The sequence below is a fragment of the Nyctibius grandis genome, chromosome 3 (genome assembly GCF_013368605.1).
Source record: "Nyctibius grandis isolate bNycGra1 chromosome 3, bNycGra1.pri, whole genome shotgun sequence".
NCBI classification, from domain to species: Eukaryota; Metazoa; Chordata; class Aves; order Nyctibiiformes; family Nyctibiidae; genus Nyctibius; species Nyctibius grandis.
The window spans coordinates 21,757,894-21,775,929 of NC_090660.1; the positions used below are offsets into that span (position 1 = coordinate 21,757,894).

Sequence of the window (18,036 nt, forward strand, 5' to 3'; positions counted from 1 at the left end):
CCTGGTTCTCCAGGAGTATAAACGAGTAGTAGGCAGATGGATCATAACTGCCTTGCTGCCCTATAATACTCCTTATTTTTCTTATACTTAGAACAAACCCTAATATATTCCATCTTCTCCAATATGCATTAAATTTTAGAACTTTTGCTTCTAAAAATGCCTATATTTCTAATTCAGTATCATAAAACTGACTCACGTTTCTTGTAAATTGACACAATTTTCTTTATTATTTTTATTTGCTCCCCAGCATCTGGATTTTGAAAACAAGATGTTATACACCTTAAGAGTGGAAGCAACCAACACTCATCCTGATCCTCGTTTTCTTCAGCTGGGGCCATTCAAAGACACAGCTTTGGTCAAAATTTCTGTGGAAGACGTAGATGAACCTCCGGCATTCAGCAGACCCTGGTATTTAATAGAGGTAGACGAAGATGCCAAGGAAGGAAGCATTATTGGGCAGGTTGTAGCCCAAGATCCAGATATAACAAAGAATGCAATAAAGTAAGCCATTACACAATACAAAATATTTTAGATGTGGGTCAAGTCCCATGCACCAAGTGTGATGAGAGTGCCATGTAGTAGGGGGCCACTGGAGTAATTAAGGCCATAGAGGCTACTGAAAAGTGTCAAACAGAGAAATATCTATGGGAGCTCATGAAGGCAAATACATTTAACAGTGCAGGGTATGCTTCTGAAGGACAGCCTACAGGCACTAAGTAAAAAAAAAGAGAGGTCAGCATTTAACTGGCATCATGTTCTAGTATTTTCACCAAACTGTTCATAAGATTATGCTTTTATACCATGTTTCCAATGGCAAATTTATGTAAAATACTCAAAATGGTGTATTTCTATGCTCCCTGCTGGTTGAAATCAGTCAACCTTCTGTAGCTTCATAATCTAGACACAACACTGTCTACCATGTTCCACAGCTTAACTGTTTAATGATCACATCCTATTAATTAAGAAATTATTGTGAGAAAGTCATAACAATTAGAGGTAAGAGTTCAGTGCTGTGAAATTGATGTAATTGTTAGCCATCTACTACTATTATCTGCAGTGACAAACACAGCACTGAAATTTGTGTATTTACCATGCAACTGATTAGGAAACCTGATTTCTGCATTTCTGAACAAGGCTGTTATGTCCTGCAGCAGTACAGCTTGGAGTAGGAAGTGTGAGAGTAGGAAGAAAATAAAATATTTTTAAATAATCGATGTATAAATTCTCAATTTAACCTGATAGTGACTGGTAACTACTAGACAAATTAACAAACACCTGTAAAACAGGTTTTTCCTTGCTGGGAAAGAACGAAGAAAAAGCAAGTGTCATAAAATAAGATTTCAAGAACTTCCATCTTAAAAACTGACTAATCCAAAGATTTTTCTGGTGATTTTGATGGTCCTTGTGACATCTCAAAAATATCTTGTTATAAATTGATACTTAATTATATCTGCAATGTGTGTCCTTTGATGACTGACTTCTCCAAGAAACAATTAATTTGCAAAAATATTATCTGAGAATGTTCATTTTTGGTTGTTATTCCAGCATTCACTTTATAAGCTAAAATGTAATTTCAAATATCAATCTAACAAACTGCCCACATACATAGTTTGCTCTTCATCCTGCTCTCTAGTCTTAAAAAATTGTTTCTTAGTATTTGTAATATGCTGAACTGCTCAGGCAGCTACAGGAAAGCTCAGGTTAAATGTGAAGAAAACATTCTTGATTAACCACAGTTAAAATTAGAAAACTTTTAGAGGTGACTGTGAGCTGAACTAGAAACTGTAACAGGAGATAGTGATGCTCAGTTGTACTGTATCTTGACAGATATTCTGTGGATCGACACACTGACCTTGACAGAATATTCAGCATTTATTCAGGAAATGGATCCTTATTCATCTCAAAACCACTTGACAGGGAAGAAACTCCCTGGCACAACATCACTGTCATAGCAACTGAAATCAGTAAGTTGGAGATCATTCATCTTGGAAGAACATTACAACTGAGAAAAGACTGAAATTCTACAGTGTCTGTGATTCGTCTTGTTTCATTAGTTTTGCCCTTATTCAGATATTATCAATAGACAGAATATCTTTAAATGCACATCTAAAAATTCAATTTACTACTTTAGGATTATCTTTGCCCATTTATGAAAAGATAATTTGGAATTCTCAGGCTTAACAAAACCATGTCCTGTTTTTGTTAGACAAGTTAACTGGTTCCCTGAGAATTCCCAGCAAATAATTTGATGCAGGTATGATGCCCTGGACTTATCCCAAGCTAAGTCTTTGAGAAAATCCTTGGGAAAAAAAGATGTCCCTGACAGACAAATAACACATTGTCAGAATGACCACTGTAAACAGGGGAAGAAATTATGCTTTACTTCAACTGCTTTAATTTATCTCAGGAAACGGCTCCATTTGAAGCCAACACTAGAGGAAATTCTTTCCCCTCCATGTCTGAAGCAAACCCTGGCCCTAAGTCTTTCACCTGGATTCTTTACTATTCTATTGGACCCTTTTAGATCTGGATGTCTCTTGCCTGCCTTTTCCTTCCAGCCAACTGATAACAGTCATCAGAGGGGAAAAAGAGACACTGATTTTAGGGAACAGCTTTTCTCCCTTCCTTCATTCTCCAGATGGATTCCCCAGGAGTCTATGTGCTTAATAGTCTGGGAGTCTGGTAAAATGGAGAGATGAATTTTATTCCGATTTTCAGAAAGACTGATACCTTTTCCTCATAAATGTTTTTTCATTGCTCAGACATGTCTCCGTTTTCAATATGTGTGCTGTGAGATTCATCTCCAGCGATAGCTTGACCTTGGAGGTCAAGTTTGTGAAGACCGATTGATGATAGCGTCTACGTATCTCCTTTCTTTGTTTTGGTGTTTACTTTTTGGGGAGAAAGGACAACTTTGGGTTGTTTTTTTTTTTATTTTTTTTTGTGTTATCAGCTGACACTGTTTAAATGATTTACTGATTTGAACAAGTAAATGTTCTTGACAGCTCGACCTCAGGAAACAGCTTTTGCAATGAATCACTTACTGCACTGATGTATGGAATACAAGTCAATAATAACTCAGTGACCTGTTTCTAATGCAAATCAATTTAAGTATACTTTCTATTATTTCAGAATAGATATACTGTAATAGACAATTTGTTTCAAATATAAATAGAGCTTTTATGCGTACGGAATACATGTCAGTAGAAAATAAAATATTGTTTTAATATAATCAAGATAAATGAACATTTCTAGTGTCTATTGGAAAAATATATTAGATAATTTCAGGTCTTTTCATAGACATAGACTGTAAATCTTAGCATTGTAATATAAATAATTTTCTTGTTTCAGATAATCCTAAACAAAGTAGCCAGATACCCGTCTTCATCCGGATTTTAGACATAAATGATCATGCACCAGAATTTGTCAAATACTATGAAACATTTGTTTGTGAAAATGCAAAAGCAGGACAGGTAAACAAATACTTATGTTACTGAAGAACTTGTAATGAAACTATTCTGGAATACCATCATGAAGACTTCAATGTAACTGCAAACTAACCCAGCTTCTTTATTCCCTACTTTCTACAGAAACAGTTTATTCAAAAAGGGTTTGAGCAGATAAAAGATGCAGGATTTTACCCTAGTGTAATAACATAGCATATAATACAAAATTGTACCTTAAGGTGTTTTTTCATTCCTAATATCAGAAAATCTTTTTCACAACTAGCTATGCATAATGCTACAAACTCCTTTGTACTGTTTGATAATTCCATTTTTTTCTGGATTTTTTTTTCAAAGCCTTAGTTAATGTAGCCACACCTTCAAGTACACAAACCAGGAAAATCTTTTATTATGCTTCACTAAAGGAGATGTGAAAAATAAACTTTTACAAAAGTAAAAGATAATGCAACTGTTTCCATTGTAAGTTAAACTTCAATTTGGAGTTGAGTTGAATTTGGTCAAAGCTCATGTATATCCCTTTCTAAACTATCATCTCAGCAATTCTGTAATAATCTAAAATGACAATAGCAAGACTTGTAGAGAAAATAAAGTGATAACTGGAAACTGAGAAAGGAGGCAGACCAGCGGAACTCAGAGCCAGGATATTACAGAAATCTTTTAATATTACTGCCGCTACAACCAACATCTATTTATGCTAAAGCCAGTCAGCCTTTTAGTTTTAAAACCTATGAAGAAAGATGTATGTTTTGCTGATTTTTAATTCTGAAAGTATTTACCTAAGAATTGGGTTTAATAGCAGCCTGGATACCTCAAGATTGTCTTTCAAGCATGGGCCTAAGTCCATGCATGAGCCTCTTCTCTAGAATGACGCATTTTTGAGCAGAAGAAAAAGCCTGAGATCATTATTTTTTCTAGCACAAATCTAAGTGGGTCCCTACTCTCACAGAGAGAGGCCAGGATGGAATCCTGAACTCATCTTAGGTCTGTCCTTGTGTCTCACTTGTTTTATGCTGACATCATCCAATCAAAGCTGGCTGACTTCACAGAAAGTGTGTGGAAAGTATCAGAATGTAGGATATTTTGTTTGTCCTTAGAGCACAGTGACCATGCAACACTCAAAGGCTTTACAGGGCTGGGGGATATGGATACACATCAGAAAGCATGCTCATGCTTTACCTTGGTTGCTGCCTAGTGTTATATTTACCATAGTCACTAGGGCTGCACTGAAAGTAGCATAGGTGGTACCTGAGACGAGTCTACATTTCCAGGTCCTGCAGAACTCTAGACAGAGCAAGAACATCCAATTTACCAGTTGCAATTCAAATCATGTTTTATGAATGGTTTAACAGATGGTAAAAAAAAAAAAAAAAAAAAAAGACACCAAAAAAGGGAGAAAAAGAGGATACAGTGCATTGGTGAAGTTTGCATTCAATTCTACTTTTTTTTCATCGATTGCACCTAACACTGGAATTTAGGTAAGTGTGTTAGAAAGACAGGATACTTTGAGTGAAATCACTTGGCTTTGAAGAGGTACTTGACCAATATTTTAACTCTTTTCCAAGAAAGTCTTACTATTTTTATACAAATGAATAAATAGAGGAGTATATATATCAAAGGCAGTGATGAATTAAATTAAAATGGTGGAAGGAATTATTATATCAGAAAAATAAACAAGGAGCACCTTTCAAAACAGCTGAGGTTTATGATCAGAACATTGTGTTTTAACCAGTGACACAAATTGCCACATAAGAATACAGTTCAAGACTTACAGGATGAGCAAAAATTCCTTAAAATCTGGTTATTGTACCTTCATAGTTTTCTTTTATGATTTATAAGCTGTTTTTCCAGATGGAATACATTCAGATAATTCTAGCCATTAATTTCAAACAGCTCACATATGACCTACATCCTGTCTGTGCAACATAATCCCTTTGCACAAGATGAAATTGAGACAAATAAATCTTAAAATATAATGACTGATAGCAAAGTGAATCATGTGCTTTAATTGCATAACACAAGGAAAGGTTCCAAATCTTACAAATTAAGATTTCATTGAAATTAGTCATATGCAGTTTTATCAACCAGCAAACATAGGTTTTGTCATATATTTGAACTGAGTTCAATCCATGCATACTGCTTGTCAGTTTCCTTAACCCATTTTCCATCTAGTCTAGCATACTTGATGAAATATCCATTAATGTATAAAATTTCATTTATCTTTCTGGTAAATTCTGTGCTTTTCTAACAACAGAGATGACAGAGGCTTATTAGATAGGTATATTTTTATTCAGACCTCCTTTACATCTAGTGTACCAATGTAATTCCAGGAATTATTTTCCCTAATTGGAAAAATCCATAAAAATACTAGAAAGACAGTGTGCATCAAGTGCAACTGCAGAAGAATGAGAGATCCAGACCATTCTTCTATTTGTTAAGAATTAGGTTCCTCAAGACAGGCGTCTGAGTTCATATCTGGACATTTACACATAGTTGACTTAGTATTCCAGAAAACAGATTACCTTCAGCACGAGACTACTTTTATTGCGGTGCCTAAAAATAACAATGAAAATACAGACACAAACTTGAATATTTTGGCCAAGGATGCTAAGTTCCAGACAGCCTGTATTGCTCATGTTTAGCAGTCCCCCTACAATACAATAAAGATACAGAATCATGTTGTGTTCATTTAATACTACTCCATCTTATTTTAGAGATAACCTAAAGCAACTGTCTTATTAGAATCATTATTGCTTCTTGACACATCACAGCAGTGCTTCTACATCTGGTGCTCATAGCAGGAGGGCCAGACTGAGAAGATAAATACAATTAGTTAATTTTTAAATTTATTTTTTTTTAATTGTGATTATTAATCACACTGCTGTCTCTATCTCAGGTGCATCAGGAAGCAGTCAGAATGATCAAATATTGCTCTCTGCCACCCAAGTGACATTACTCATTCTCAACATCAGCAAATATTAGAGGCTGCATTTGCTGTATTTTTCAGATAGCCTCAGAAGGGTCAGAGGAAGGAAATTCCTACAGAGTCTCTCCTCCTTCCCTGCCACTCTTTTGTCTCCAAATAACACTGGTATGACTGGGAAGAAACATTATCACTAGAGGTGCATAAACAACTATGTTCATTAGGCTGGAACAGATTTGTCACCATGTGAGTCCCGTTCCACTGGCTAATATATAGGCTAAAGAAAAGTAAGACGCAGACTTCCTCTTGCAAAATTTAGAAATCCCTAATCCTTTGATGGTGTACTAGAACTTCAGGGACTGTTGTGGGGAAGGCTCTGGTACAAGTTCTCTCATACCTTTGTCACGGGAATTAATTGGGTCTTTTTAACTGGATTATCGGATGAGTCCTCTCCATGGAAACCAGGAAGATTTATTTGAATAGGAGACTGACTTAAGTGAACAATTTGCTAGTAACAATTTAGCTAATTTCAATAACTATCAATAATAATATTTAAGAAGATAACCTGGGTCACTTTTTTTGCACTGATGCTTTATTCTTTCTCGCCATCAGGGGCTCTCAAATATCAGAACAGAGGAGGAGTTTGTTTCCTCTTTCAGAAAGCTGGCAGATATTTCTTTTCATTAGTCTCCATACTCCCCCTCCCTTTTTCAGATGGAGCAGACAGAGATCACATTTTTCATGTGGCCATTACTAATTATCAGTCACGGGTTGTTCATACATTGTAGCTGCTTTCTCTAGGTAAACACCTGTTGGCTTGATTTAGTGAGAGACCCATGGTAACAGTCTGTCTCTCTTTCGAAGAGCTGGAGTTCAAAGGAGAATTTTCCAACTTCTGATAAGCATTCAGTCCTGCTTTAAAACTGCCGACACATTTGTGGAACAGAGCCAAGACTTGAAAACCAAATTGTTTTGCATTACCAAACATGAGGCTTTGTTAAGTGGCAGGCATTTTAGAACATTTCTTGAGACATAAAGTATCAAGATCAAAGGTCTATTCAAGCTTACACACGTGACGGAGGCTGCTTTCTGCAGCTAGCACCATACAGGTGTATAGGCTAGAATTATGCCTGAACATACACGATTATTCAAGCCACAAAATTACAAGATGGGCATCCACTGACCACTGGATTGATTTTGAAACACTTATATGTGAGGATGCTCGAACTATATTATCACTTCACTCCTAGAGAAATGTAGCTGCTTCAAAATCTTCTACAAAGTCTTCATCCCACCCACTTATACTGTGCTATGTTATTAATACATACAAGATTAGTTAGTGATAGACCCTACCAGATCGTATAGGCAGGAAAAGGGGCAAGAGAAAGAATGGACAGGAGAAACACAAAATTACTCTTCCACCCTTCCCCCATAGCATTTGCACACTATTATGTTCTGATGATTGTCAAAAGCGCAGTCTCTCTCACAATATGTTTTTTTCATAGTACATTGTAGACAAAGTGGTGAGATCTTTCCAGATTCCTTGAGAAATATTTGCAGCACAAAACAAGCTTAATAAATTTCAAGAATGACAAAGCAAGTGCTCCGATATTTGTTCTGTTCTCTCCTACACCACTTCTGAAAAAATTGTCAGACAAAAACAAACAGCAAAATGTCCCAAGCATTCTTTTCTCAAGTGCCTAGTGATATTTTTTAAGACTTATCTCAGAAGCAGCTGAAAGTAGATAAATGACATTTGAGAAATTTTTCTGTTGTACAATATCCAGGTTTAACTAAGAGCATAATATAACAAGAACAAAAGCCCAAATGATTCAAGTGGATTGAATGTGGATGAAGTGCCTACTCCTCTGCATATCTATAATTGCACACAAGAAACAACAAAATTCAGCAACTGTTACTCTATCTGTAGCTTAGCAATGTCTGCTTCCAGTGGTCTCACTTCTCTGAGACTGGAAGTACAATTTTCATGCTATATGAAAATTACATCTTTTAGAACTTCAGAAAGGCACTGTCTACAACAGCAGACCATCTTTAAATTCCTGTGAAAGTGACATTATTTTTCACTGTCTTATTTATAGTGAATTTTAAAAGAAAGAATTTTGAAAAAAAGGTTGAGAAATACGATACCAACCACTGATATGCTGCTGTTTTGAAAAGAAGCAGCAGCAGATTACATTGCAGACTTTCTATTCATCTCAAATTTTGTTTTATTAGTAGAAATTTTTAATCTGAAAATATATTGCATCTGTCCACCTATAGACCTCATCTTTTTCAGCTTTCTTCAATGAACCTTTCAAGAAACTATCCAAAGCATGTTGCTGCATTTTAAAATGTGTACCCTGGAGCCAATGTGCAACTGTGGTTTATTTGCATGACATGCAAAACCAGTGCAGGCTGAAAAGCCCATCTGAAAAGTGGCTAGCTGGTGTTGACCTTTATACTGTTAAAGATGCACTACTAGCTTAATGTTTGCTTTAATGGTTCCTATATTCCTTTTAGAGGCAGTCCCAAGGCTGAGTCCACGACCTAAGTCTCCTACTTGTGCAGCTCTCCATGTCCACAAATGTAGCTTCTGGAACAGTAAGGGCATGCTCTGAAGTGCACAAGGACCCTTGTTATTTCAGAATTCCCCCATCTAGCTTTTACTCACTTGTGTCTTTAAAACAGCTTGAAGAAAACTAGAGAGTAGGCTACGTCTAAGAATGTACCAGATATATATAAGGACTCTGTTACTAGGCAGTTTATTCACCCCAATCACTTTTTCAGAGATGAATATGAATAGCTACAGAATAGCCTGAACATAAACTACAATCACAATTTTGACTGTGATGTAAGTCATGGCCTTAAAAACATGGTATCCAGGAGAAAAAAAAAAACAAAACAAACAAACCACAAAATGGTATTATAATCAAACCATTTCCACATTTGAAAAAATGCCAATGGGAAATAGGTCCAAAACCTTTAACAGAACCTCTGGTATCATCATGAAAGAAATTCTTCAAGAAATTTTTCCAGTGGGACTAATTCCTTATTCACAACTCATCTTACATTGTCAAGCTGCTAACACCACTTTGTCCTGAGTGTAAAAGAGAAAACTTTATGTCAATGCCTAAGTTTATTTTTTCAGTACCCTCAAAGACAAGTGACCCCTCAAAACTGAAATTTACCTAATATGATCCATTCAAGAGTATGAGACTGTTTCTTTAACACACAGAAATGCACATGCACATGTATGCGCAAACCTCAAAATAATGACAATAATGCTGTATTTACTAAATTGTGCTCATTCCCATGGGAAACTATGGAAAAAAGAAAAAAATGGGAATGCTTTTTATCTTCTCTAAGCCTGATGTGCTTGAAATATATTTGAGTAAAAGTCATTTTATTGAAATAAAACTCTTCCCTCATAAATCTTACAGTGAGAGAGATCTTCCTCTGAACTCCTAGTGAAGAGTGATCATAACTCAATGTCCATAACTGCTTCAAAATGAAATAATATATTTCCAACATGAAATTACAAAATGTACATGAAACAGTACTAAATCTTTTCATACAACTGTCATCCTTAAAATAAAAATAGAAATAAAAATAAAAAAATAAAAATATCTTTAATTTCTTCAGTGATTTTCATTAACATTATTCTCTTTTATTTACAGCTGTATAACTGAAAAAAAAAGCTTAATTAGATAACATTTCTAATTTCCTTTCACCTTTTCATAATTTGGAAAAATTCACCTGCAATCATCCTTTCTCTTTGTTCCTTTATTCTCCCATCTTTCGTGGTGGAAGAACAGCTGATTCTTAATTTCTGCAGCCAATAGTTAGAGCAGGTAATAAGCTGTTTGTTTGGGGTTTTTTTATTATTCTTCAGCCTTAGCCTCAACAATAAGTTTTCAGTGTAATTAGGTTCCTCTATGCCTGGCACAATTGTCCTCCTTGTGATTTACATATGAAGGGAATCAAATCCATATCCTGCAAACATCCCACTGATTACATCTCAAAAAGCCCCAAGATGCTCAACTGCAATTTCTAATAGCAATTATATCACGATATTTTCTCCTTGAGTTTTTCAGCAAGTAATAGTTCAAATATTATCACTTATTTTAATTATCTCTCTTCTCTCTGGTACTTTTACACTTTTTCTGTCTTTTCAAACTTGTAAAATGGTGAGATGAAAATTTTCTCATTTCAATGTGGTACTTTAGTCCTATCAGAAGGAAATTTTTTTGGTAGTAATATTACATTTTTACATTAAACAATGCAAAACTAAAATTAAGCACCATCCTGGTCTTGGTCTCTGTATTGCCACTCTGAGAGGCAGATTATGGCAAAGAGAAAAGCAATGGGACATTGGAAAAATGTTGGCTTAATCAGAGACTCAGCAACATACTGAACAGGCTACTTTGCCACAAACAGGGATTTGGCTAATCTTGGGAAACAGCTAAAACTTTAAAAAAAATAAAATTCTAAAGAGCAATGATCATCAAATGTTTTAAAAGTGAAGAGACCTTAATATGTAGTTATTATTCTAATCACACTTAAAAAAACCTGCATAATCCTGCCTTCAGCATAATCACGTTCTCTTGTACAAGGCTAATGTTCACAAATTACCTTTCAAGTTCCTCAATATGCCTCAAAAATAAAAAGAATATTATAAAAACCCCCTTGTGTTTGTTTTAGAAGGAGCTGCTGGGAAGTGAATGAGCCAAACTCAGACCCTCTCTGCTGGTTTTTTTTTTTTGTAACAACTTAATGTTGTTAGGTGTAATAAAAGTATCCCAAAATTAACTAGAAAAAATGGGCCAAATACTCATGGTGCAGTACAGCACTAGCAGCAGCAGATTTCTGAATGATACAGTAAGAAAAACACTTTAGTATTTTTCGTAGCCCTATAATGATGTTTGTCTAATACAGTGTTCCATCCTGAGAGATGTGAAATACCCTCCAAAATTTAACTCTATCCTCAAGTCCCACTCAAGATCATGTTCAGAGAAAGTACATAAGAAAAAGCCATTCCTTACTTGATTGCTTCAAAGCTTAAAAATTGTATCAGTGTTACTTGACAATTACTCAAGTCATGCTGTACTTTCCCTGGAAATATCAGAAAAACAAGTAATGAAGTAAGTCTTTGATAACAAGTGGCTTTGATCTCTGTGGGATTTCAGGACAACCTACACACTGGAAACACTTGAAAACTTCAAGACAGGCATTGGCTCTCTCATGGCTTTGAAAGAGACAAGTGTGACTGCTGAGCAATTTCTGCCTCTAAGTTTAGGTCCTGTAGGAACTCGCCTGTACTGAGTTGCAGCATCCTCAGATGAAGGCCACTCCTATTCTCATACCACCAAGCTTTTTCATCTTGTGATTGAACTCAAATATGTCCTTGCAAGCCAAGGTGGAGTATGGGTCACCCTCCAGTGCAATACCCAATAGGGAGTCAAAAGGACATAGCAGTCATTCATACAGCTCACTGGAGTTACTACAATTCATGCAACCCAGCATGGTGTTAACTGTTGCAAGTCATTTCACAAACCACAGCTATTCCCAGGTAGCTTTTCCTTCCTCAGTTCTACAGCTGTTTTCCTTAGCCTCTATCTATCAGTCTAGCAGCAGACAGATAGAAAAAGAGTCAAACTGCCAGCATACATGTGTCTATATATACATAAGTACACATATTTGTACATGTTTTGATGCAACAGGAAAGCCTGTGCAATCCAGAGGTACTGCTGAAGCCTCTCATTTTTAGTCCACTCTACTTTGACCCTGTGCTGGCGCTATTATCACTTTTTCCCAGCTGGGCTTGAGTGGCCTTGTCAGGGCAGTTATAAAGCTCCACAACCATAGGTTTCAATTTAGGAGGGAGTAAAGCATCTCTTTTTATTACCTCAGGAGAACCAAGCATCCTGCCAGTGCAGTACTCCAACTTATCACCAGAAGCAGATGAGGTGGACTGGGAATTAGATCCACTTAACAACTGGTTTACACACTACTCTGTGTCATTGCTACATGAGGCCACAGGAGGTTTATGGCTTATTCAGAAGGGCAATTGTTTCTGTATCACTGCAAGGTACTGAGTACAAATCAAAGCACATGGCTGTCTTGCAGTGAAGACTGGTCCCTTTTTCATCCTCTGTTATGTGTTTGAACAATAAAACAACAATTTGCTTACTGTAACCTCTCCTGTGTTTAAGTGGGGAACACTTGGCTTAGGACATCAGTTTGTGCCTTCAGATAGAGATTCATTGGGTTTTTACCAGACATAAAAAACAGAGACCTTATTTCAAACACAAGATTTCTAAAACAGCATGAAATACTCTTTTCTTTATAGCTGATACAGACTGTGAGTGCAGTTGACAAAGATGAGCCTCCTCGAGGACACAAATTTTTCTTTGAGTTGGTGCCAGAATTTGCTGTTCATCCAAACTTCTCCATTGTAGACAACAAAGGTAACTGCTGATCAGTACCATCTGCCCCCCAACTCCATACCACATAAGCCAAAAAATCCAGCAACATTTATTTGTTCTGCTTTTCCATTCTAGATAACACTGCAGGAATTATGACTAGAAGAAATGGATACAGCCGTAGTAAGATGAGTACCTATCTCCTGCCAATCATAATATTTGACAATGACTACCCTATCCAGAGCAGCACTGGCACGCTGACCATTCGAGTGTGTGCCTGCGACAGCCAGGGGAACATGCAGTCCTGCAGTGCTGAGGCCTTGCTCCTCCCTGCTGGGCTCAGCACAGGAGCTCTGGTTGCCATTCTCGTCTGCATCATTATCCTGCTAGGCAAGTACCTGTGATGAGATGTTTAATTGACTAGGCAAAGGTCTGGTCACTTCTAGACCCCTGATATTCTTCAACCCCCTTATTCACATGACCCTGCAGAATCATATGTCATACATGATGTGGTCTTTTTTTTTTTTTTTCCAACTGTTTTCTAAGATGGAAAAGGAGCTGGGAGAGTGGGAGAGGGAGATAGTATGGGTGCTTGTCATCATTACTCTTCTGAAGAATGTGCAAAAAGAATGAGACCATCAATGTTATTTAGTTGAAATAAATTTTAAAATCTAGGGTCAGTTTTAGATACCATTCTCATTTGAGTAATATTTTATATTATAAACAGATCTCCATTTAGATCCAGGACTTTAAAATCATACTTCTGAAGCTAAGTGATAAGTTTCTCAGTGATTAAAAAATTATCAACTATACTAGCTATTTAATCATGAATTATTTGTAATTTTTATGCTCAGGAAATACTTAGCTCAAAAGCATAGAAAAGAAATGTTCAATTGCTTGCAAATAGTAACGAGAGCAGCTGATTAAATAAAGTGTGAGCACAGAAGTTAGACGGGTGGTGGGAGAGCAGAAGCATTAGAAAGAGAAGGTGATATATGAAGAAACTAGAATAAATACTAGCTCATATCCTGGTGTTAAGAACATAAAAACTGCAACTTTTGTGTTTTGCTTACCAGAGAAGTGCCACCTTAAAAGTGCCATCATCTCTACTTTCTAATCAAACTCTGTGGAAAATCTTTCCCTTTCCACCTGTCCTAACAAACACAGCTTGCCAAGGGAGCAGTGACAAGCTTACAGATGTCAGTTTGTATAATTCTAAGGAGATCGCTTTTTTTTTCAGTTTTTAGACTGGATTCAAGATACCTCCAGTAATATTCAGAGGACCACAGAGGTTGTTAGAAGGGGGGCAATATATAGGAACTATATCTGTAGAGCTGAGCATAGAGAAGGAAGGGTACTTGAGCTCTGACAAACTGATTGTCTATACTGCTTAGGTTCAATCATTGCTGCTAGTCTGGTTTCAGCATGAGTTGAAATGAGCTCATGAAATGAGGAGAGGCTGAGGGAGCTGGGTCTCTTTAGCTTGGAGAAGAGGAGACTGAGGGGTGACCTCATTAATGTTTATAAATATGTAAAGGGCAAGTGTCAAGAGGATGGAGCCAGGCTCTTCTCAGTGACATCCCTTGACAGGACAAGGGGCAATGGGTGCAAGCTGGAACACAGGAGGTTCCACTTAAATTTGAGGAAAAACTTCTTTACTGTAAGGGTGACTGAACACTGGAACAGGCTGCCCAGAGAGGTTGTGGAGTCTCCTTCTCTGGAGACATTCAAAACCCGCCTGGACGCGTTCCTGTGTGATATGGTCTAGGCAATCCTGCCCCGGCAGGGGGATTGGACTAGATGATCTTTCGAGGTCCCTTCCAATCCCTAACATTCTGTGATTCTGTGATTCTGTGATTCTGTATGAGCCACCTTGGATTCCCCAGGACATTGCCCAGGCATAGTCTGAGCAGCAGAACTTGCAGGGCACCACTTCCAGCAGACAATTATCATTCGAACTCTGCCAGATCTGGCTCTCCACCTTGCATCATTCTTAACACCATGTCAACAGGCTCTGAATCTTCAAAGCCACCCTTCACGCCCCAACATAGAGCATGAAATGTGTACCTTGAAGCGCACACCCTTACTCACTCACTAGGAAAACATCACTCTGATCCGCTGCAGTGCTTTAGTACAGAAACATTGAACTAAAAACAAAAAACAAAGCATCCCTTAGGACCACAGCAATAGCACATGAGACTCAGAACATGAGGCTCAGGGACCAGTCCTGTGCAAAATAAGCGTGACCACTTTGCGTCTCTTGGCCCCAGGGTCAGAGACCCTGCTCTACTTAGAGTTACAGACATAGCTGAAGCCAGAGCAGTGTAAGGCTGAAGACCATCTAAACAGAATTGTTAGTCTACAGCTGGTGTGGATTTCGGCACCTTATTTAATTGTTCATCAGGATGTAGTGTGTTAGGATAGTAGACTGGTGTCATCATGCCCAAAATAGGAGAGACATATTAAGTACTTGGCTCTGAAAGACACCTCATAATAATCTTTTAGTGATCTGCTCTACTCTTGTATATGAAGTTCTTAGACTTACTTAAGTGGGCTATTACTTCTCTAGTCTTAGGAAAACTTGAAAATAATAACTCCTGTACACATACAAAACTGCAAACAAAACTGAAGAGAACAGCCTTTACATTCACAGTATTGTACCATGGCATGTGGAAGATCTCAGTTCCCCTCTCCTTACCTGCAACATGTCCAATCTTCCCTTTTACTCACCAGTACTCAAGTCATTCAGAGTAAAAACTTTCCTCCTAAGACTCAGCAAAAGTGCTCAGCGCTGTTATGCCTCATTGACAGATGATCTCGCTGGCCTCTCCTGTTTAGTCCAGCTACTGGAGCTAAGGTCAGATTTTTAAATGCATTTAAGCATTGAATTCCTACTGAAATCCATAGCATTTAGTCACTAGAATGTATTTAAAAATCTTCAGTTTTTCATCTTCCTCTGCAGAGGTTCATTTTTGTGTCAATCCTTACCTCTCCAAAAGCAAGAGTTATTCAACTAATATTTCTTAAACTAGGAGGATCATATTTTTAAAAAGAAATATTTAGTAGCAAAGACTGGATTCCAATTCTTGTAGTCATTGAAGCCAAAAATAGTTTTGTCAGTAATATTGATAGCTGAAGGCCTACAGGTTCTTCTTTTCCAATTAGATCCAATTTTAAAAAGTGAATTAGGCACTTAGGAATACCTAAATCACTAGTTTTCAAGAGTGTGAATTACTTTTGCCAAGGAGATTCAACTACATTTGATGAAATCACCCTTAGTGACTGCCAGGAAGGCAGTACTTCACAGAACTAAAATCAAAGTCAAACCCTAGTAGGATGATATATTTTAAGACATTGTCTGCTTTTCAATGTCAGCTTCATTGTATATCTATTTCAAATATATAATATTTTAATCATTGCTCCTATATGTTTAAAAAAGCATAAGTTTTTGAAGGCTACAAAGTCATTAATATTTTTCCTTACTAACTTCAACTTGGAGATTACTTTTATCACTATTTTCCTACTAAAAATCCCATCTCAGCCTTAAAATTTTTCCATTTCAACAGATAATGCAAAATATTTGCTCACTTATTTAATTTCTAACTACCCATTTCTTCATCTTTTTGTTTCCTTTCAGTATTAGTTGTCTTGTTTACAGCTCTCAAGAGACAGAAGAAGAAAGAACCTTTGATCATCTCAAAGGATGATGTTCGAGACAACATTGTGACCTACAATGATGAAGGAGGTGGGGAAGAAGACACCCAGGCTTTTGACATTGGCACACTGAGAAATCCAGAAGCAAGGAAGGAAAGTAAGATGAGAAGAGATGTTATCCCAGAAACTATATTTCAGATGAGACGGACTGCACCTCTTTGGGAAAACATTGATGTCCAAGATTTTATTCATAGAAGGTTAAAGGAAAATGATTTAGACCCAGCTGCCCCTCCTTATGATTCACTAGCAACATATGCCTATGAAGGAAACGATTCCATAGCAAACTCCCTCAGCTCCCTGGAATCACTTACAACAGAGGGCAACCAAGACTATGATTACCTCAGTGACTGGGGACCTCGGTTTAAAAAACTAGCAGATATGTATGGTGGAGAAGACAGTGATCGAGACTGAGAAAGTAATCTGTGACCTGGTCAGTGTTAGTGGAATTCATGTCTATGTCACTAGATAAACCGGCCTACTCTCTCTTACTTGGGAAAAAAAAATTTACAAAAAATAGGTGTCGTCTTAGTAAGAGTTTGCTTAATCAATGTGAATGAATATGAACGATTTAGATTTTTAAAAATCTATAATTCACCCTCTCTGCCTAGAAACCTCTGATTAAAGGTTTTCATTGACAATGAAAAGACAATAAAAGGCTTTTTGTGCCTTTAATAATGAGATGGAAATGTAATTTATTTTAATTGCTTTGCATTACCTTTCCTACTAGCTGGGATGGTGTGCACCCACATTGTAACATAATCTCAAAAATATACTTTAAAGAAGATTAATATTACTGACATATTTATTGAGTTAAAGAATGTCTGTGTGTTGATTAATCATGATATTTTTATATATGTATATTTATATTTTTGTATTTTTATTAAATAAATTAGTATTTATAAAAACACTACTTAATCATGTACTTTGTTAATCATAAGGAACTGTCCGATCTTTCTGAACAAAGGAAACTGCGTATTGTGCAATACTTAATTTTTGAATGCATCTTCTTATATTGGATTAGTGGTTGAAATGTACTGTACAAGAACTATATGGAAAGAGTGCTCTGTAATGGAAATGCAGTGTAGAAAACAGAAAAATTACTTCAAAAAAGTGATTATAAATAAATGCAGTCTAACTTGCAATGTGTATTATTATATGGCATAATAATATAGTTTCATTGTGAAATTTGCCCCCACATATCTTCTTATATGAACAGGTGACCAGTGAGAGAATTCAACAGTTATATGCCTGGGGATTTAAGATACCATGAAGGTTTATTCTGGCAGATGTAAAAACAATTTTATAATATGCCATTTAAAAAGTAGAATATTAGGCAAACATCAATAATGAAAGGAAGGCTTTTGTATTCTAATCTTGGTTTTGGGTTTCGAAGCAATTAGGCAAATCAGACATGTTACTAATAGCTTCTTTTAAATCAAAGTGAGCCAAGCAATAAAAACAAAGTCCAACTAATATTTTATTAAAGATGCTAGTGTTCTCTTCCTTCAAAGAAGTG

At 36.6% G+C, this 18,036-nt stretch overlaps 1 protein-coding gene across 2 annotated transcripts in view; it reads left to right on the plus strand.

Moving 5' to 3' along the window:
* Window positions 1-16,931, plus strand: part of LOC137661486 (cadherin-9) — a 75,393-nt gene extending 58,462 nt beyond the window's left edge. For both annotated transcript variants that reach the window (XM_068397041.1, XM_068397042.1), the window contains 6 exons: window positions 248-501; window positions 1,828-1,964; window positions 3,352-3,473; window positions 12,734-12,851; window positions 12,945-13,196; window positions 16,444-16,931. In XM_068397041.1, the coding sequence (XP_068253142.1) occupies window positions 248-501; window positions 1,828-1,964; window positions 3,352-3,473; window positions 12,734-12,851; window positions 12,945-13,196; window positions 16,444-16,931 (1,371 nt within the window). The remainder of the gene's footprint in view (window positions 1-247; window positions 502-1,827; window positions 1,965-3,351; window positions 3,474-12,733; window positions 12,852-12,944; window positions 13,197-16,443) is intronic.
* Window positions 16,932-18,036: the final 1,105 nt, after the last annotated feature.